The sequence below is a fragment of the Musa acuminata genome, chromosome BXJ3-5 (assembly GCF_036884655.1).
Source record: "Musa acuminata AAA Group cultivar baxijiao chromosome BXJ3-5, Cavendish_Baxijiao_AAA, whole genome shotgun sequence".
Taxonomy (NCBI): domain Eukaryota; kingdom Viridiplantae; phylum Streptophyta; class Magnoliopsida; order Zingiberales; family Musaceae; genus Musa; species Musa acuminata.
The window spans coordinates 43,700,349-43,722,662 of NC_088353.1; the positions used below are offsets into that span (position 1 = coordinate 43,700,349).

The window sequence follows — 22,314 nt, forward strand, 5'->3', positions numbered from 1 at the left end:
TCCCACAGGGGTTGACCAGGTTAACAGCAGAACACGGTTGAAGAAGAAGAAGTGGAGCTTGATGAGTTGGTAAGTGTCATGAGGTGGCCATCCAATGCCTTCTTTTGTGCCTTTCCCAGCTTAATTTACTCGACATTGACTCTTGGTGATGTCATAACCGTGGTTTGTGCAGGAGATTGAGTTGACCAACCTACAGCCGCCGTGGGTTTGTCACAGTTGCTTCCCCCACCTCCGTTTCCGATCTCACCACAGTGTATTCTCTTTCATCTATCGTCTAATTTAGGGGCTTTGTCGGCAATCGAAGTGCAGGTCGCCATCGAGGGGGGGGGGGGGGGGGAAGCATTTGCGTGCTTAAGCGTGTGCCCGTCTTGGCGTAAGATCCGAGCCGTTCATTCATATTTTCCATCACGTGCAACACGTGCTACTATGGCCCCACCATCGAGTCAACGCATATCCCGAAAACCTAACCCGCCTCCGCTATCCATTGACTACGCCGTCCACCGAAACCAAACCCGGTTTTTTTAGGCTGCCACTTGAGCTTATTATATCGAACCCAAACCGCTTCGATTCCGAGACGAGTCGAGTCGGGACCCAGACTCCCCTTGACTGAGTCGTGACTCGCCCCGTCTCCTGGTGGCGAAGACGAGCGATGGCTTCCTCCGCCACCGAGGGCGGGGAGGACCCCCACGACCGAGCGGCGGTGCTACAGGAATCCGTCGGTGGAAAGCGGCGGAGGGCTCCGTGTTCCCCTCCTCCCCCGGCGCCACCTGGCGCCGGGTGCGAAGAGTCGTCGCGGCGGGTTTTCCAGAAGCTGTGGACTGACGCGGACGAGATCGCGGTGCTGCAGGGGTTCTGGGAGTTCACGTCGCGGCGGGGGACGGCGCGCGCGGACTACCAGCACGACACGGGGCCCTTCTACGACGAGATCCGCGGCCGCCTCGGCTTCGACTTCAGCCGGAGCCAGCTCGTGGAGAAGCTCCGCCGCCTCAAGAAGAAGTACCGCAACACGGCGGGCCGAATGGCCGCCGATCGGGGCTTCGTCTTCCGCAGCCCCCACGAGAGGGCCGCCTTCGAGATCGCACGCAAAATTTGGAACCCTGTCTTCGCGCGCGGCCCCGACGGTCAAAGCTGCGATCCTGACGGGGTCGAGGCCCCCAAAGATGGCGGCTGGGACTCGGACCACGATTCCGGTCCGAGGCCTCGTAGGCGCCTCAAGAAGGGTAAGGAAACGGAAGCGGTGGCAACGCCGTCGGAGATGATCACCGCCGCGGCGAATCGTCCTGACCCCGTGGTGGCGCCTCCATCCATGCCGAACTCCGAAATGGCGGAGCAGAGCATGAGGAGCTGCTTCTCGCCACTGTTCGACGAGATACTCCGTTGCACAGGGATCGGCCATGGAGTGACAGCACTGAGCTCAAGGACACCAGCGGCCGCGGTGGGCGAGAGATGGAAGCAGCAGCAGATTCTAGAGCTGGAGGTGTACCTGAAGAGGCTGGAGCTTATCCATGACCACATCAAGTCGAAGCTGGAGGAGCTCAAGTCAGAGAGCAGCAGCTAAAACTAGAGGTCTTCTTGCTGTATCTTGTTTCAGCTCTAGTCAACCAAAGCACTTGAAGCAAACTTGTTCTTCTTCTTCCTCCTCCTCCCTGTTCATACTCATCAAGGTTAGTTTCTTCAGCAGTCGAAAATATTACATGAAGAAGGGATGAATCTGAGCAAACAAAAAGGGCAAGTAATAACTTGTAGCTTGTATGATACATTGATCCCAAGTTTGTTTGACTAGCTGCGTGATCCATGGTTCGATTGTCTGGTTAGATTGGGTACAGCTCCTCTCTTCTCCTTGGAAGATCTAGGATGCCTGTTGATAAGATTAAGCTGGTTTTGGTGGGGGCAAACATTGTGTCCTAAGTTTGGTCTCACATGACAACAAGCAACACAAAACTTCAAACAGGTAGTTGTGGTGGATCACTATACTTTTGCGACGTGACATCTATCTTCCTGAACAGTAATCGAACTGGAACATGCAGAACCTGCACATCACATTTGGCCGCCTCAGTCTTTATTCTTGCCAGAAAATGAATCATCTGTCATGCTTGCTTTGGAGTCGTTTCTTTGGTTTCCACTTGTTAGTCTTCCTTCTCTTTCAGGAACAGGTCAGGTGGTGATCTATCTACCTGCTGCTTCCATCCCATCTCTTCCCTCGTGTAATCCAACGAGATATGCTTCACCGCAGCGTTGCCTCCAGACTAAGTGGTTTGCTCAGTGCGTGCAACCCATGTTAAGTGTGATGTTAACTCATATTTTGATTGTCCAACTCGAACTCAATCCATTGGCCTATAGGAAAAACGAGAGATTCGATAAATAATCATGTAAAAATTACGTCGGGATATTTCCGACAAAAAAGTTTCTTCTTGCTTGTAAATGAGTATAAATTCAAAGAATTCGGATATAGGAACTTTTATAGTGAGTCAAGGGTGGGTTTGTTCAATCGAAGTAGGGAGTTAATTTATAGGATAGGAGGATCATATGAAATTATCAACCCAATAAAAATTTAGTGAGACATTCATGATGTGTTGTTTGATTACTTACCTCTCATCATATCATATGACAATGTACGGGCACATGTTCTTGAATGATGGATAAGGAAGACGGTAAAGAAATCCATATAAAGAACATGTTGTTAGCTATTAAAACATTGCAATCGAAATTTTATTCGTGACATGAACAAAGGAATGATCTCTTTGCCCAATGATGTTGGATGGATCAATAATAATTATGCATATGGAATAATAATTGATATGTTACCTAATTATTTAAATATCTGAATTAATTTCAGACACCTGCTTTTTCTTATTGTACATATTTTAAATCAAATGAACTAATATTTAATACATGTTAATATTTATATAATTTAGTTGATTGAGATATAGTCCCATGTCAGAAGTAGTAGTATAATGAAACTAAGATTAACTTACAAGGGTCTATTAATTTCAACTTAAATATTTTGAATAAACGGTTCACACACAACTTCACGTAGTTAATAGTTCAATTATCTTATCCTATCGAGTCGAGTAATAATTAGTATTTCGTAAGTCAAACCCAATATATATAATTCGATTACCTTAATATTTAATAAATATAAATTTATTTTAATTTTAATTTTAATTTTAATCTTTATCACATACATAATATTCTCTTAACAGCTCTCCTTAGCACTTTCTTTGGCTCAATTATTATTTTATTTAATTTTGACTCCAATACAAATCGATCAAAATTAATACATGTCAAATGTCAAATTCCATATCAATTCAATTCAATATTTTAAGCTTAATTATATCGTAGGTTAAACCTAATGTATATGATTTTGGCATCAGACATTAATATTCTCCGAACAACGCGTGGGAGAGAGAGAGAGAGAGAGAGAGAGAGAGAGAGTGGCGTGTCAAACTGATTGCCAAAGACAGAACAAATTCCATGACCCATTGGGTGCAATGCCATCATCCCCTTTCCTGGCTGCCTCTGCAAGACTCCGATTCGGCGGTCAACGGGTGCTTGGAGCTTGTGAAAGGAACCACCCAAGCTTCGGAATCACGTGCAATTCCCGTCATAAATCTTCGAGGAACACACCGCCCTCGTCCCATTTCCACAAAGCAGGCGTCGGTCATGCACGGTGGCATCTTCCGATGGTAGCAATCTCCTCCCATTGGGTCGGAAGCAACGAGGGAGCTTCCCTTCTGCACGTATAAGTTCCAACCTCCTCTCGCAGTAACACAGCAAGCAAACAACTCCTCCTCCTTGTGTCTCGATCTCGAGAGAGAGAGAAGTGGTGTTTTAGCATGGGAGGAGGAAGCAAATCCTTGATCACCTTCCTCGGCTTCAAGGGGACTGCAAGCCGTTCCCGGAAGAGCCACGAGGCTGAGCCGAAACCGACGCATGATTCCAGAAGGAGCTACGAGGCAGACGCAGAAGCAAAGCAGCCGCGGACGAAGGTTCGCCGGAGCGACGACGACCTCGGTGGCTCTTGGATTGCGGAGCCTGACATAGACAGGAAAGCGGAAGAGTTCATCGTCAGGGTCCACCGCCGGATGAACCCGGAGCTGCACCTGGTCGCGGTGTAACCCTCCATAACGTCGTATCTTCTCCGAGATCTATTTATTACGTACAAGAACCTGGTTCAATAGCAACAATGAAATCGACTAGTTCTCAGTTTGTAGAACTTATAGGGATAATTAAACCCATATTTTCTTCCAAAATAATGATAATAAAGAGAAATGCGTTCATATTAATCTGTCAATAGCCTAAGAGGAAGAAAGAACGTAGTCTACCTTGAATGATTCCTCCTCGGCAAGGTGTGAAGAACAGTGAGTTCTTGCTCCTCTTGTTTGATTCCTCCTCTTGTTTGATTTCTGCTCCCCTGCTTTGCTTCAGTGTTGAGCATCTGTATCTTCTCTGGACTCGAAAATTTCTTGGACCTTTGTGCTCCAGTCGGCCGCAGTTGTCTCCACCGCGCACAAGACGGCGGTGGTAGGTCATTGTTTGGTTCGTTCCCTCTGCCCACGGGATCGTCTCTCGAGCTTCTGATCTTTGACTTCACTTTCTCCTCGTAGATGACGCATGATTTTGCCTGTGTCCTCATATGGGGAATAGTTCTCGAGCTTTAAACTCTTCTTTCCGTTCCTCTTGCTCTCGATGCACGAAGCATTCTTTTCGTTGAGTTATGTTGCCGACGTAGTCCGAGGCGCACCGCCGACCTTCCTTTTAAAGAAAGGCGTGTCCTTTGCCGAGCGACAAGGCTAAAGGAAGATCTGCTCGCTGAAATGTCGGGACGCAGCGAGGACCCGTCCAAGGAGGGCATTAGCCTTGTCGTTTATAGGAAACTGCTGAGGCTCATGAACGGAGACGTGCGATACATCATGGAAAGTCGGCTTTCATCATCACTGTCGAGCTTGCTTCTGCTCCCAAGTCCGGAGGCACGAGGCATACGGCGGCGCCGGTGGAAGTCATGTTTGTGACTGCTGTCGCTAGATCGACGGCAGTTATCCTTTGTTCTCTACTATTGTGTGGATAGAGCAGCGCCTATGGAGTTGTCAGTGCAAAATATAGAATGTGTTAGGAGTGATATTATGTTTTTTCTGATGCTTGTCCTTTGTTCATGACACTGAAGTATGAACGTCGATGAAACTGAAGATTATACAACGTCAATGGTCTTAGTTTGCATGCAATCTCACCTAATCTCGATTCCATTGATTTGCTCCTGTGATGTCTTCTTGTCATACATCATGATAGAAACAGCAATGGTTTGTGGTATTGTTTCATGTTCCCACTTCATTTTCAGGAGACCAATTCAAAGTGATAAAATCATATGATTTTAGTTTTTCAGGATAAACTTATAAGTTCATCATAAAAAAAAGATATAAATTAATTTGAAAGTCAATAAGTCTAATATGTGCATTTCCCAAAGTTTGTTGTCGGAGAATTTAGGTATTCAGTTCACACATTTTGTTTGCTAGCACACGAAACATGGACCAGACTTGGAACACCGGCATCCACGGAACGAGCAGTGTGTTCGGTCGGACGTGATAGGCCACCAGATCAGCCTCAGAGTTTGGTCAACGGTGCAGGTAAGTGGAAGAAGAAGGAGAGGCAAAAGCCGCCATCCATGTCAACGCACTTGTTAATGACGCAGATCGACGGCCGACCCGGCGGCCAACGTGGGACGAAGAGTAAAAGAATGACTCGGATTCGTTTCCTAGGTTTGGAACTGAGGATAATAACGACGACAAGACTCGGGCTGACGTCAGTTGTCTCAGATGACGTCTCACGCCTCGATTGACCTGACAATACATGGTCAAACGAACCGGAACGTCGACCGAGGCGTATTAACGACCTGCTCAGGCTCGGCCCTCCACACCACGCCAACGCTAGTGTCAGACGCTATCAGGAGTACGAGCCTGCCCCTGCAAGCGGGCACGGTAAGCTTCCCTATAAATAGCCTTGCATGCTAAACGGGAAAGGGGGGGAAGAAAGACACACACAAAACAGACCTCTTCACATCACTTGACTTGATCGTCGGAGGGATCGGGCCGAGTTCCGACCCGACCTGTGTGCAGGTACGAAGACCGAGCCACCTCTTCGCCAACGTCGTGGAGAGGGACCCTTCCTTGTAGGACGTCCCGGTGAACCCCGACGTTGCCCGATCCGCTCTGCCACCCCCGTCGGAAACCCCGAAAGACCTTCAGCAGGATTCCCGCCATTCGGACCTGAAACGAGCCGTATCAGCCTCGAGGCCACGGCGTAAAGTTGTTTACACGAACAGGAACACGTCACATTGATCCGTCCGAGATGACAGCCGGAGGTGTGTCAGAAATATTATAATAATGAATCTAGTCAAAAAAAATTATAATATAATAATAATAATAATAATAAAATCATAAATTTTAATTGTTTAGGATTGATTATGTGAATCTTTTATCTAAAAAATTATATATTTTAATTAAATTTATAATATTTAGATATTTATTTATAATTTTATTATTTATTATTATTAATTATTTAATTATTTTATTTTTTTACTATCAAATCTAAAGGTCTTATTATCTTTTTTTCTTATATAATTATTTGTGAATAAATTTTTTTTATCTTTTCAAATAACTTCATATATATACATACGTATCTTAATATTTTTATCTCGATAACATAAATTTTATAACGATGAGTCAGAGTTAAACTTATCAAAACTAATATATATATATATATATATATATATATCAGATTATATGCGAATTTAATTTAAAATTTTAAACTTTGAAAATATAATTTAAATTAACTCGATCAGTAATTGATGATGATAAAATTATCCTCCCATAACATCTCACTTAAATATTTCCAATTAAGCGTCCATAGTTGCACTCGTCCAACTCGAATAATGGCGACGACCCTACTGCTGCATGCGTGCATTGATCGTCCCATCCTTAAGGTAATGAGTGCTATCATGTTCACTTCGTTCTGTCCACAACTTCCGCACAGTTTGACTTCTCTTATTTCTTTTGACGTAGGATGAGTGATTGACAATTGACAAGTGGGGAGTCTTTGGCCTTTCTCTTCTCTTCTTTTTTTTTTTTTTTTTGTCTGTCATCAGCAGAGTGGACTTTTATTTTGATAAACAAGAACTTGGTGATTGATTAATGAGCTTCGTTCATCGGCACCTGCAGCAAAGTCTAGCTTTAGAAGGATTACATACAAAGTTCCCTCTCAGATCATATATTTGGCCTAATGCCCAATAAATTAAGGAATTAGTTTTGAGGTTTTCTCATTAAAAAAAGGATTATGTACTCTACAACTATATATGTTTTTAATAAGGAGTCACGATACTTATTAATTTCAATTATCGATGAGGTGTTATTGTATCGACGTCGATGTGAGATTATATTGGGTCCAAAATTTGATTGATTAATAAGATAACAAGATGTTGACATAATCATTTGATATAATTTTAATTTATTTCGTCGATATTGATTTCATTGAACAACTCATCACATATATGTATGTTTACTGTATAAAAAAATATTTCATTGATATTAGTATAATCTAAATAAATAAAGTCAAAAGCTATTTTTTTTTATATAGAGAAAAAAATATTTTTTTCTTTTTATAAAGATAAGTGACGATTACAAGATTCAATTAAAAAATTTATATCGTTTTATTATTTTCTTTGATTAACAAAAAAAATTAAATAATAGATATATCATTGGGAATCGAGTCAAAGGATAAGCTAAAAGTCGTAATGGTAATAATTGCTACGTAATCTTATTATTATGTAACCATAGAACGGCGAGTTGACGAAAGGTGGCGAGGCGATAAAGGGAAACCGTGGGCGTTATAAAGGACGAAGTGGAGGAAGAAGAGGCGGGCAAAGTTTTGGTTACCGCTTACCGCTTTCTGCGCTTCGCTCTTCCAGCGCTCGTTTGGTCGCCGGGAAGACAACAAGAGCAACGTAAGATCGCCATGGCGACATCGAGCGTGTGTCCGGCGCCGATGACGGCGACGTCGAACGGGTCGTGGGACGGGGATAACCCGCTGCACCACTCGCTGCCGCTCATCATCCTCCAGATCTGCCTCGTCCTCGTCGTCACCCGCTCCCTCGCCTTCCTCCTCCGGCCGCTTCGCCAGCCCCGCGTCGTCGCCGAGATCATCGTAAGCCCCGTCGATCCCTCTCTCTGTCTTTGCTCGTTCCACTCCTCCCGCTTGGCTGAGGGAACTTCTCCCCCAGTTGCGGTGCCGAGTTTCCTGATTCCAAACCCTAATCCTTCCAGTAACGGAGTCGATTCCGTGGGAAACGAACCTCCAGTCCACGAGCATGTGGTGTTGGGAGTGGGATTTGGGACCGGAAAGAGGGGCGGGGCATTTCGTAGGAAGCTTCATATCGAATTCCACCGATTTGACATAGAAAGAAAGAATTGCAACCAATACATTCGCACTCCATACAAGTTCGGTTTTCAGATCTTTAGGAGAAGAGACAAGGTTCGTCCTCTTGATCTGTTCCCATTCGCCTTACCATTGACTTAGACATTTAATTTGGTTGCCCCATTCGCAATTTGACTTGCGAGGACACGATTTCGATTTGGATAGTTACAGAGCAGAACAAACGAGTCCAGTTGATGGTAATATATGGTGACAAGCGTAGATAGATCAAGCAAATTCAAACAAATCGTGTGAATGGTAGGAAAAAACACGTCTTTTATATCTGTCCCCATTTATCCAGTTCTATATGGTTCATAGTGACGGTAGAACTACGGATGCATGACGATCACGGCCGTCGCCACTTTGGAATGTGGTTGATTTCCACCACAGTGTTAGCGCTCTGTTCGTGTGATGGTGCTAACTCTTGAATCGTGTTGCAGGGGGGTATACTTCTTGGGCCATCAGCGCTTGGCCGCAGCAAGAGGTTCACGGACAATGTGTTCCCCAAGCAGGGCATGACGGTGCTCGACACGCTGGCCAACATCGGCCTCCTTTTCTTCCTCTTCCTGGTCGGCCTCGAGCTCGACCTTCGATCCATCCGTCGCACCGGCAAGGGGGCCCTGGCTATCGCCATCGCTGGCATCACCCTCCCCTTCGCCCTCGGCATCGGCACCTCCGTCGTCCTCCGACACACCATCGTCGAGGGCGCTCGCCAAGGCCCCTTCCTCGTCTTCATGGGCGTCGCTCTCTCCATCACTGCCTTCCCCGTCCTCGCCCGCATCCTCGCTGAGCTTAGGCTCCTCACCACCGACCTCGGCCGCATGGCCATGTCCGCCGCTGCCGTCAACGACGTGGTCGCCTGGATCCTCCTTGCCCTCGCCATCGCCCTCTCCGGTTCCGGCTCGCCGCTCATATCCCTCTGGGTCCTTCTCACCGGCATCGGCTTCGTCGCCTGCGTCGCCATCTTCCTTCGCCCTGTACTCGCCTGGATGGCCCGGCGCTCGCTGGAGGGCGAGCCCGTGAAGGAGTCCTACGTTTGCGCTACACTCGCCATTGTGCTCGCCGCCGGCTTCGTCACCGACGCCATCGGCATCCACGCCCTATTCGGCGCCTTCATGGTGGGTGTCGTCGTGCCGAAGGACGGGCCCTTCGCGGCGGTGATCATCGAGAAAGTGGAGGACCTTGTTTCCGGCCTCTTTCTCCCTCTCTACTTCGTCTCCAGCGGTCTCAAGACCAACGTCGCCACGATCCGCGGCGCCCGCTCCTGGGGCCTCCTCGTCCTCGTCATCACCAACGCCTGCCTTGGAAAGATTGCCGGCACAGTCGTCGCGTCCCTCATCGCCAAGATCCCCATTCGCGAGGCCTTCACTCTTGGCTTCCTCATGAACACCAAGGGACTCGTCGAGCTCATCGTCCTCAACATCGGGAAGGACCGCAAGGTTTGGTTCACAGTGCACCGTCTCTTTTCGCTGCCTTCGTCCCTCGCTATTTATCTTAACCACCTCATCTTTGACACATATATCATACCGACAGGTACTCAACGACGAGACGTTCGCCATCATGGTGCTGATGGCACTGTTCACCACCTTCATCACCACCCCCATCGTCATGGGAATCTACAAACCGGCCCGGAGGGCGGCACCCTACAAGCACCGGACGGTTGAGAGGTCCCACGTGGACAGCGAGCTCCGCGTCCTGGCCTGCTTCCACGGCGTCCGCAACATCCCCACCATTATCAACTTGGTGGAGATCTCCCGCGGCATCCGCCATCGACCCCTCACCGTGTATGCCCTGCACCTCGTGGAGCTCTCGGAGCGCTCATCGGCTATCTCGATGGTACACAAGGCCCGCCGCAACGGCCTCCCCTTCTGGAACCGGCGGGACAATGCCGGCCACATGGTGGTGGCTTTCGAGGCGTACCAGCAGCTCAGTGCCGTCAATATCCGCCCCATGACGGCCATCTACGACCTCGACACCATCCACGAGGATATCGTCGCCAGCGCCTTGCAGAAGCGCGCCGCCCTCATTCTTCTCCCCTTCCATAAGATGCAACAGCTGGACGGCACCCTCGAGTCCGTCGGCCACCCCTACCATCTCATCAACCAGCGCGTGCTCCGCCATGCCCCTTGCTCCGTCGCCATCGTCGTCGACCGCGGTCTCGGCGGCACCGCTCAGGTCTCCTCCAGCGAGGTCTCCTACACCGTCGTGGTCCTCTTCTTCGGCGGCCCGGACGACCGCGAGGCCCTCTCTTATGGTGGGCTCATGGCGGAGCATCCGGGCATCGCACTCACCGTCCTCCGCTTCCTCCCGGCCCCCGTTGAGAACGTGGACCAAAGCGCCGAAGACGAGGCGTGCATTTCCAATTTCCGGTCTAACTCGCAATCGTCGGATGGGTCTCTCACGTACGAGGAGTCGGCGGCCGCGGACATGCTTGGGATCATAGCAGCTATCAAGAATCTGGGACGGCGCAATCTCTTCCTAGTGGGTCGGTCCCCGCCGGCGGTTGCCCTGGTCGAGAAGAGCGACTGCCCGGAGCTGGGCCCGGTGGGAAGCTACCTGGTCTCCGCGGAGTTCTCGACCACAGCGTCGGTGCTAATAATACAGCGTTACGATCCTAGCCGGGAAACCTCCAGGCTAGTGGAGCAGGTGGAGGCGGCGGAGGTGGCCGACATGCCTGACACACCGCTGGCTCTCGTGACGCCCGAGCGTTCTCTGCGTGCCTAATGACAGCCATGGTAGAAGAAGGCGATGGGTTTCTGACTTAGTTCTTTCTTTGTGTTCCTTATTATATACTAAGTTGATTATCTTATCTCAAGAAATGTTATTATCGAAACAAAATAATTAGTTCGTGAGATTCTTTGAATCAAATTTTTTGGGTAAACTGACCCCTATACACTGTTTCAGCTATAATTTTTAGCACCAAATATGGATTCAGGCAGGACCTAGCTTGTTTGAAATTAGACTCTTACATCTTTCTTTTGACACTGATTTTGTAGATTTTGGACACCGAATACTTACCCAAACGTCTGTTTCAAATGAGCCTATAGATGCTGCAGAACATGGATCAAAATTTCTGACCTTTCAATACTAAAATACCTATAAGTCCCTGTTGGAAATTCTGATTTGTACCAAACTGATTTCGTTCGAAACTAGACTTGTAGACCTTTCTTTTGATATATAGATTGACCTTGTGTTATCAAATCAAAGGTAACTCCTTATGAAACTAGAGATGTAATATCTTTTTCTTTTTTGAATTGTTTATAATATCTATGTTTTTAAATTATTTTAATATAAGAACTATTTAATAATTTTTATATTAAATAATTTTATATTAAAAACTTATTATTAGTTAACATAAGGAATGTGTCACTTGTGTTTGTCATATTGATGACATCTATGCTTATCATTCGTCTGATGTATGCTTATCACTTTATTATCATTGTGTTAGTTAAATCGTGCCTATCGTTTTATTATCATTGTGTTAGTTAAACCTAAACAAATTAGAGAAGAAAACTTATTAAATGAAAACCTTAGCTCCAACTCATCTTGGATTAATTCTTTACACTTAAGATTAAATTATTCTAAAATAAGTGTTTACGCTCATCCAACGGTAATTTTTAATTTTTAAATTTTCTTGATTTCAAGTATTTTGTAGAGTTTTCCCTTTGCTAATGGTGTTAATCACATTTGAACTATAAATTTGTTAATTTAGTTTTTTTAATTCTGACCTATCTATCTTGTTTTAACTATAACATTTTGTATAGAATTCTCAAAACTTATTTTTTTATAAACTAGACTTTTATATATTTTTCAGTGTATTACTTGAAGGATTTAGAATGTAAATATCTACTAAAATATTTGTTTCATTTAATGATTTGGATTCTACAAACTAAAGATAATAGTTTTTAATATATCTATATTAAATTGTTTGTAACTCTCTATAGCTAATTTTTAATTTATATAAAACTTGCTTCATCTAAAAATAAACTTATATATCTTTTAAATAATATTTTTTTGAGTAAATTGGAGTATAGTTGATCATCCAAATAACTCGTTAATATGCCTTATAGATTCAACCAGAACAATTTTATTTTCAAATTTACCTATTTTTGTTTCTATCTTTTTGAATTTGATTTTAGTTATAATTCTACCTTCAATTGAATCTTATGTGGCTGTTTTAAATCTGATATATCGTGTTATTGGTTTTGAATGAGTTATATAAAAGTTCATGTTTGTCTCTTTATATTTGCACATGTATACGTTTGTTGCACACAATACCATTTTATACTTCGATATTTATTGGATAATATGAACCTTTGTCGAAAATGAGAAAAGGAGTTAATGTGTAGAACTTGTAATGCTCTTATCGGCCTCTTCATCTAGACGTAGGTGGATTAAGCTACCAAACGTGATAGGCTAATATTAATGATCATCCAAAAATGGATGAATCATGTTATACTATTATCTTGCTTCATCATCAATGTTCTTTTGATATGTTATCCAAAGTACTTATTTATGTGTTTTTATATGCTCTTTGGAAATGAACGAAATATCAAATATGACACTTGAGCTTATGTTTTATACTTATTTCTTGATATGCTCCTAAATGTTATTTACTTGATTGATATGCTTCTAAATTCTCTTTCCTTTATTTAAGAGTAAAATACTCTTTACTGTATTAATGTACTCCTAAATATTCTTTACTTCATTAATATGCTCCTAAATATTCTTTACTTTATTGATATACTCCTAAATATTCTTTACTCCATTGATATAATCTTAAATGCTATTTACTGAACGAATCAAAGGAAATATCAAATGTGAGTTCTCTTGAGCTAATGACTTGTATTTTAATATTGATGAGTTAATATGTTGCTCTTTGCTCCACGAAATGTTATTTACATTTCTTATATCTAATGAAATGATAATTATTATTCTTTTATCTAATAAAATGATATTTATAATTCTTGTATCTAATAAAATGACATCTATGATTCTTATATCCATACCTTGCATTTTAATATTAAGGCCATATGAGCAATCATCTTTTCGTCGTAAATATGTTAGTCACTTGCTAAGCTTTGTAGCTCACCCTGTTATTATATAAAATTTTCAGGTTTGTTTATCACTAACTGTATTGTTAGGATTGGGTTGAGAGGATGAATGCTAGAAGATTTTGAACAAGTCTTTGATAATTTAATATGATGTTGTTGTATAAAGTACCTTTTGCTTATAATGAAATATTGTTAACAAATATAAATTAATGTATCTTGTAAAGGTTAAAAGACCTCTCATGTTTGAAATTTTAAAATATTAAATTAAAGTTTTATGATAATATAAATTCATGGTAAATAATTAGTTTTATGATTATATTAATTCTTATGGGTTTATACTTTGCTATATGTTCTTATGATCAATTGAGTGTGATTATGAAAACCCTAGAGACTATGTCAATAATAGTTTAAAAAATAAAAAAAATGGTGAAGCAAGTACGTCAAATCATAATAACGGATTAGGAATAGAATGGTTTAGTCTTCTCTATTTTATGAGTGAACATAATTCAATAGTGAGACAGAATAATGGACGACAATGTAAACAAAAAAACTATTTGATATCTAAAATTATCATAATGATCAAAATATTTCTTTTGTCATCTTTATGTTTAAGGGAGAGGTTGAGCGAGAATAATTAAGAAAATTTTTAAAGTCAGATAAGAGCCTATTAACATATTCTTAGAAAAGTTTAATAATAAGTGCTTTTTATATTATGTCAAAGAGTATAAAGAATTGAAGTTATTAAATCTTATCTAAAAAAAAATTGATAGTAACAAAATATAAAGTTAAATTCATTGTACTTACTGGATTTACTACTCATATGATTGATGATGGATTTAAAAAAGTAAAAAGATTTGAAAAATAATTAAGGTTAACAATAAAAAATTAGATATCAATTTTAAAGCTCTAAGTATATATTGATATGGCCGATAGATCTATGATAATCAAGAGAGATATTAAGGAGATTCAAGATACTAGGAACAAGAATTAGAATTTGATAATAAGAGGATTAAGACATCTATATTTAATAAAAAGTCATAATAAAAGACTCAATCATGTATAAAATATGGGTTAAATTATGAAACATGTCAATGTTTTTGGGTAATTGGAGCTAAGTAGTTAGATTACTCTTTGATAAAAATTAACCCACGCTAGAGTATATGTTATTACCGAATAAGATTCTAAAGCTTATAAGTCAATAGCCGAAGTTATTATTCATATTTTTAATAAAAATATAAAAGTTTTGTTTGACTTTGTTCTAATATATCTTATTTGACTTATGAACATAAACTTCTTACTTAATTCTCTTATGGATTCAAAGTTTTGATATTATAGCATGAATTGATTATCTTTGTATCATAGTGATGACGATATCAATTAATCTCATAAACTTAAAATTTTAAATTATAAATAAAAATCTAATATATGTAATCAGACTTTTTTAATTACTAAAGATATGAGACTATCCTCTCAAGATATTTATCTTCATCTCACACACATACCCCACTTATTCATATTTATTCATAATGTTACAACTCATCTTCGTTCAGTCAAATCATAATATAGAATTTTAAAATATAACTATTTTTTTTTTAAGGAGTTACGATAACTATTAAAATTAAATAGAGAGTGAATCTACGTGAATGATAATGTGGGATTGTAATATGTCAAAATATTGATTGGTTAACAAGCTAACAAGATGTCTGATGCGCTCATTTGATACAATTTTGACTTGTTCTGTCAATATTGACTTCATTCACAAAAAAACACATATCTTAGGTAGGACCAGTTTTAAGGAAAAACAGCCTTGCTTCCGATTATGTTATGTGCTTACCAGAACTCATAACATATATGTATATTTACTATATAAAAGAATATTTCATTGACATTAGTTTAATCTAAATAAAAAAATCAATCTAAAATATATATATATATATATATATATATATATATATATATATATATATATATATATATATATATATATATATCGATGAGGATAGTAATTATGATAAGACTCGGCTGACGTCAACCGACGCCTCACGTCTCGATCGGCGCGACTGCACTCAGTCAACCGAACCGGAACACCGGTCGAGGCGCATTAACGCCTACTCAGGCGTAGTTCTTCACGCCACGCCAGCGCACATGTCAGACGCTATCAGCCTGCCTCCTACAGGCGGGCACATCAAACAGCAGAAGGCTTCTCTATAAATACCCTCTCGTTCATCAGAGAAGGGAGGGAGAGACAAAACACACAAAAACACTTCTTCATCTAAAACCCCCTCCACATCTATTAACTTGATCGTCGGAGGGGTCGGGCCGAGCGCCTCGGTCCGACCTTTGTGCAAGTGCGAAGCCGAAGGTCTCATCCGGACGCGCAGGCGATGAGTTCCTGCCTGGAGGAGACGACTACACCGTCCCGATCGGACACCGCTCCCGACCGCCTCAGCGGGCTCGAGGAACGCCCTAGGGAGGTCCCCATCGTCTGGACCCGAACCGAGCCGCGTCGGCCCCGGGGCCACGGCTCAAAGTTGTTTCCCACAATATATATAATTAAGGTTTTTTAAAGATAAATGACGATCGTAAGATTCAATTAAAAACTTTATATTGTTTATTTTTTTGATTCATTATAAAAAATAAATATATAATTAAAAGTATTAAGGAAAATAATCATTGATGTTCTAATCGATCCAACAGGTCGAATGCTAAATTCCTAAAATGTTAGGATTTCTGATCCGTTCAAAGTCCAAATAAATAACCTGAGATGAATATGGATATGAGATTAAAAAAAATTCACAGATTATTTTTATAAAATATTTTATTTTATAAAATATTCTATAAATAGGTACCTTCTAACCGCTTAACTGACAATATTCGCCGACTTTGAGTCGTAATGGTAATTGCCACGTAATCTTATTATAAGTAACATTAGGGACTCGAGCGGAAGAAACGTATCCGAGGCGACAGGGTAGCCGTGAGCATTATAAATTGAGAGAGGGAGAGAAGGCGCCAAGATTGTTGGTACCGCTTACCCCGTTTTCCGTTACGCTCTTCGTGCGCTCGTTTTGTCGCTAGGAAGACGACGGGAACTGAGCATCCCGGGAACGTAAGATCGCCATGGCGACGGCGAGCGTGTGCCCGGCGCCGATGACGGCGACGTCGAACGGGTCGTGGGACGGGGATAACCCGCTGCACCACTCGCTGCCGCTCATCATCCTCCAGATCTGCCTCGTCCTCGTCGTCACCCGCTCCCTCGCATTCCTCCTCCGGCCGCTTCGCCAGCCCCGCGTCATCGCCGAGATCATCGTAAGCCCCGTCGATCCCCCACTCTTCCTCCTCCTCCTCCTCTCTTTCTCGTTTAACATGCAGATTTGATTTGTCTTTACTCGTTCTACTCCTCCCGTCCTCCCCTACTCCCCCGGTTGCGGTGCTGGGTTTCCTGATTCCAAACCCTAAATCCAGTATCGGAGTAGATTCCGTGGGGAACGAACCTCCGGTCCACGAGCATGTGAGGTTGGGAATGGGATTTTGAACTGGAAACAGGGGTGGGGCATTTCGTAGGAAGCTTCATCTCGAATTCCACCGATTTGAGATAGAAAGAAAGAATTGCAACCAATACATTCGCACTCGGTAAAAGCTCGTTTTTTTCATCCTCAGGAGCAGAGAGAAGGTTCGTGCTCTTGATCATCCTCCAGATCATGGAATCGGAGTTTGGTCTTACCATTGACTTAGACGTCTAATTTGGTTGACCCATTCGTTGACTTTGACATTCGAGGACACGATTTCGATTTGGATATTTAGAGAGCAGAACAAAAAAGACCAGTAGATAGTAAGACATAGTGAGCAGCGTAAATACATCAACCAAATTCAAATACATAGTGCGAATGGTAGGAAAAAAACACGTCTTTTATATCTGTACCCATTTTTCCTGTTCTATATGGTTCATAGTGACGGTAGTACTACGGATGCATGACGGTCATCGACGCCGCCACTTTAGAATGTGGTTGATTTCCACCAGTGTTAGCGCTCTGTTCGTGTGATGGTACTAACTCTTGAATCGTGTTGCAGGGGGGTATACTTCTGGGACCATCAGCGCTTGGCCGCAGCAAGAGGTTCATGGACAATGTGTTTCCCAAGCAGGGCATGACGGTGCTCGACACTCTGGCCAACATCGGCCTCCTTTTCTTCCTCTTCCTGGTCGGCCTCGAGCTCGACCTTCGATCCATCCGTCGCACCGGCAAAGGGGCCCTGGCTATCGCCATCGCAGGCATCACCCTCCCCTTCGTCCTCGGCATCGGCACCTCCGTCGTCCTCCGACACACCATCGTCGAGGGCGCCCACCAGGGCCCCTTCCTCGTCTTCATGGGCGTCGCTCTCTCCATCACTGCCTTCCCCGTCCTCGCCCGCATCCTCGCTGAGCTTAAGCTCCTCACCACCGACGTCGGCCGCATGGCCATGTCCGCCGCTGCCGTCAATGACGTGGCCGCCTGGATCCTCCTTGCCCTCGCCATCGCCCTCTCTGGTTCCGGCTCGCCGCTCATATCCGTCTGGGTCCTTCTCGCCGGCATCGGCTTTGTCGCCTGCGTCGCCATCTTCCTTCGCCCCGTACTTGCCTGGATGGCCCGCCGCTCGCAGGAGGGTGAGCCCGTTAAGGAGTCCTACGTTTGTGCTACGCTCGCTATTGTGCTTGCCGCCGGCTTCGCCACCGACGCCATCGGCATCCACGCCCTGTTCGGCGCCTTCATGGTGGGTGTCATCGTGCCGAAGGACGGGCCCTTCGCGGGGGTGATCATCGAGAAAGTGGAGGACCTTGTTTCCGGCCTCTTTCTCCCGCTCTACTTCGTCTCCAGCGGTCTCAAGACCAACGTCGCCACGATCCGCGGCGCCCGCTCCTGGGGCCTCCTCGTCCTCGTCATCACCAACGCCTGCCTTGGAAAGATTGCCGGCACAGTCATCGCGTCCCTCATCGCCAAGATCCCCATTCGCGAGGCCCTCACTCTTGGCTTCCTCATGAACACCAAGGGACTCGTCGAGCTCATCGTCCTCAACATCGGGAAGGACCGCAAGGTTTGGTTCACAGTATACCGTCTCTTTTCGCTTCCTTCGTCCCTCGCTATGCATCTTAGCCACCTCATCTTTGACACATATATCATACCGCCAGGTACTCAACGACGAGACGTTCGCCATCATGGTGCTGATGGCACTGTTCACCACCTTCATCACCACCCCCATCGTCATGGGAATCTACAAACCGGCCCGCAGGGCGGCACCCTACAACCACCGGACGGTCGAGAGTTCCGACATGGGCAGCGAACTCCGCGTCCTGGCCTGCTTCCACGGCGTCCGCAACATCCCCACCATGATCAACTTGGTGGAGATCTCCCGCGGCATCCGCCATCGACGCCTCACCCTGTACGCCATGCACCTCATGGAGCTCTCGGAGCGCTCATCCGCCATGTCGATGGTACACAAGGCACGCCGCAACGGCCTCCCCTTCTGGAACAGGCGAGACAATACCGACCACATGGTGGTCGCTTTCGAGGCGTACCGGCAGCTCAGTGCCGTCGCTATCCGCCCCATGACGGCAATCTCCGACCTGGACACCATCCACGAGGATATCGTCGCAAGTGCCTTGCAGAAGCGCACCGCCCTCATTCTTCTCCCCTTCCATAAGATGCAGCAGCTGGACGGCACCCTCGAGTCCGTCGGCCACGCCTATCATCTCATCAACCAGCGCGTGCTCCGCCACGCCCCTTGCTCCGTAGCCATCCTCGTCGACCGCGGTTTTGGTGGCGCCGCTCAGGTGTCCTCCAGCGAGGTCTCCTACACCGTCGTGGTCCTCTTCTTCGGCGGCCCCGACGACCGCGAGGCCCTCTCTTATGGTGTGCTCATGGCGGAGCATCCGGGCATCGCACTAACCGTCCTCCGCTTCCTCCCGGCCCCTGTTGAGAACCTGGATCAAAGCGTCGAAGACGAGGCGTGTATTTTCAAATTCACGTCTAACTCGCAGCCGTCGGATGGCTCCCTCGCGTACGAGGAGTCGGCGGCCGCAGACATGGCTGGAATCATCGCAGCCATCAAGAATCTGGGACGGCACAATCTCTTCCTAGTGGGTCGGTCCCCGCCGGCGGTTGCCCTGGTCGAGAAGAGCGACTGCCCGGAGCTGGGCCCGGTGGGAAGCTACCTGGCCTCCGCGGAGTTCTCGACCGCATCGTCGGTGTTAATAATACAGCGTTACGATCCAAGAGGGGAAACGTCCAGGCTAGTGGAAGAGTGTTAAAGAAGTAAAAATATATTTTGAAAGATTTTAAATTAATATTTTTATTTTTTTAAATAAGATTAGATATAGTTATATATATTAGAAACTTTTGTATTTCAGGTGACATATATACGTGTAGTAGATCAATCCGAACATCAAGTATTTAAGTTTATAGGATTAAGGTTTAAGAATAGTTTAAGATTGAAAAGTTCAATAAAATTTATATTTTTTACCTTTTTTTTCTTTCATTCAGTTCGATCTTAGACTTTTTATATAATTTGATTTTGGGTTAATAGTATTTTATTATTACTGTTTAAGAAAGAGTTGTACTTGCATTTGACCTTTTTTTTTCATCACACGATATCAAAGCCACAAGGGTAATCGAGGACGTGTGCTATCAAATTAACAAACAAACTATTATATATAATAGATTTAATTTATTTAATTAGATCTATTTATGTTTCAATAATTATGTGTGAATTTATATGATTTAATTAGTTTTAAATTTAAGATTATGAATTTAAATTTTTTAATTCATAAATTTGATTTGCCATTAGGTCGATCTAGTCTATGTGGCTATGTATCACCTAACCCATATAACAAGGTACGACTCAATTGATATGGTCAATCATAACCTTGCTCATGTGGCCATTTACAATCTAGTCCATATGGTTAGGTAAGAATAAGCCTATGACTCAACTCCTGTAGTAAGGTATGATCCTTGCGACCCAATTCATATGGTCAAACACAACCCTAGCTCATGTATCGAGGTATGACCTAATCCGTGAGCCAAGCATGATCTAGTTCAATGATAAAGCTAAGCCTAACTTATGAGTGAAGCTTAGCTCAATCTACGAAGTTAGGTTCGTCCAACTATATGATTGGTGCTAGACATATCGTCACTCTTCTATCCAGCTGGTTGTACCTCAGTCCAATGTATTACTTATTACAAGCATGTGTGACGCATGTGATCTCTCCAAGACTCAAGGTGAACATTATTTAATATAATTTAATTTTTTTCTTTCTTTATTAGTTTAAACTTGTTAATTGACTAAATCAATAGCTTTAATTAGTTCAAGCCAGTTTAAGGTGATTCCAGACAAACTTGACTAGTTAAAACCTGCTTGACATAATCAAAATCAATCAAATCTAATTAGACTAGTTTAATGTGATTCCAGATCGATTGTATAAGGATTTGAGATTGGTTCTGTTATATCTTAATTGAATTAAAATTGGTTCAACTCAATTGGACAATTCCGATTAAGGTTATGGTTGATTAAGGACTATTAAGATATTGAAGTCTAATGTCCTTATGATTTATTTTAATTAAAGATATTAATTAAAAATATTATTTATTATTTATTTTTTTAAAATTTATGATATTGATATGATTATTATCACGTAGTATATGTGACTATGTTAGTGGTTCACATTGGAAGTATAGCCTATGAAAGGAGCTATGAGCCTATTATAGTGCGAAGCTACCAACATATATAGTATAGCATATTATACATTAAGCATGGCTCCTCATAACATTTTATTATACTATTTTTTTGATGTATACGTGAATGAATGGATGAATATAAATAAATGATCATGGTTGTTTATGTATCCATACCGAGGGTAGATGATAATTCCCTTTGGAGATTAACAAATAGTTTCTCCATCGGGAGGAATATGTCCCTACTGGGAATTGAGGGATGTCACTTTATCCACCATTGGAAGTGTGATATGGGTTTTCATCGTCCACAATTGGAAGGAATCTATCCCGTGAAGTATGCCTCTCAATCTACTATTGAGAGAGTACACCATCGAGTGTAATATACGTCTTTGTTATATGACTATTATATATGCATTATATGTGACTGATGCATGATTTTATTTATTTTATAAAAATTATCATTATTTTTTTTATGTATAAATTTTATAATGAATTGATATATTATTATTTTATATTAAATTATTGATATTTATATTTACTTCACCAATATTGAAGATTATTTTTATGATTTTTAAAAAATTCCTATCAACATTTATAGTTACTAATATATTTTTATCTTATATTTATTTTTAGAGTAATTTACTATTTTATAATAGTTCTAAGGCTCGAGTGAAAGAGACTTATCTTACCGAGAAGATGTGATTTTTTTAGTTAATAAAATATTTCTTATTGTAAAAAGAAGGATTGATTCAAGAATTAAAAAAATATCTTAAGTAAATTATAAATAATAAAATAATATATATTTTTAATATATCCAAGATGTGATAACGTCAACGTTGGTAGCTAGTGGATGAAATAAGGGATTGTGAAATAAAAATCGATAATAAAAGAATTATAAATAATAAAATATTTTTTTATTATTTTTAAGATATCATCGATAATAAGTGATTTTATCAATAGTAAGTGAATGCTTTGATGAATGGGCAACATTATAAATGGCTTGGCGCAATATTATAAATCAGATATTAGCTAAAAGTCCAATTTACATTATTATTTTAAAACTACTATAATTTTAAAATTAAGGATATTAGATATTTTGC

General features: G+C 42.7%; 3 protein-coding genes across 4 annotated transcripts; all 3 read left to right on the forward strand.

The window, feature by feature from the left end:
* Nucleotides 1–315: 315 nt before the first annotated feature.
* LOC103986264 (probable transcription factor At5g28040) lies at nt 316–1,796 on the forward strand. Its single transcript, XM_009404216.3, has one exon. It carries the CDS (start codon nt 650–652, stop codon nt 1,556–1,558), a length of 909 nt encoding a protein of 302 aa, XP_009402491.2. The 5' UTR covers nt 316–649; the 3' UTR covers nt 1,559–1,796.
* Nucleotides 1,797–7,885: 6,089 nt separating this feature from the next.
* Nucleotides 7,886–11,341, forward strand: LOC103986261 (cation/H(+) antiporter 19). Of its 2 annotated transcripts, none has more exons than XM_009404213.3 (3): nt 7,886–8,193; nt 8,901–9,899; nt 9,994–11,341. In XM_009404213.3, exons 1-3 carry the CDS (start codon nt 8,005–8,007, stop codon nt 11,182–11,184), a joined length of 2,379 nt encoding a protein of 792 aa, XP_009402488.2. In that variant the 5' UTR covers nt 7,886–8,004; the 3' UTR covers nt 11,185–11,341. The 2 variants fall into 2 exon arrangements, with proteins under 2 accessions (XP_009402488.2, XP_065007364.1); XM_065151292.1 differs by lacking the exon at nt 7,886–8,193 and adding an exon at nt 8,387–8,520.
* Nucleotides 11,342–16,545: 5,204 nt separating this feature from the next.
* On the forward strand, nt 16,546–19,794 carry LOC103986486 (cation/H(+) antiporter 19-like). Its single transcript, XM_009404505.3, has 3 exons — nt 16,546–16,820; nt 17,583–18,581; nt 18,676–19,794. Exons 1-3 carry the CDS (start codon nt 16,632–16,634, stop codon nt 19,792–19,794), a joined length of 2,307 nt encoding a protein of 768 aa, XP_009402780.2. The 5' UTR covers nt 16,546–16,631.
* The last annotated feature ends 2,520 nt before the right edge of the window (nt 19,795–22,314 follow it).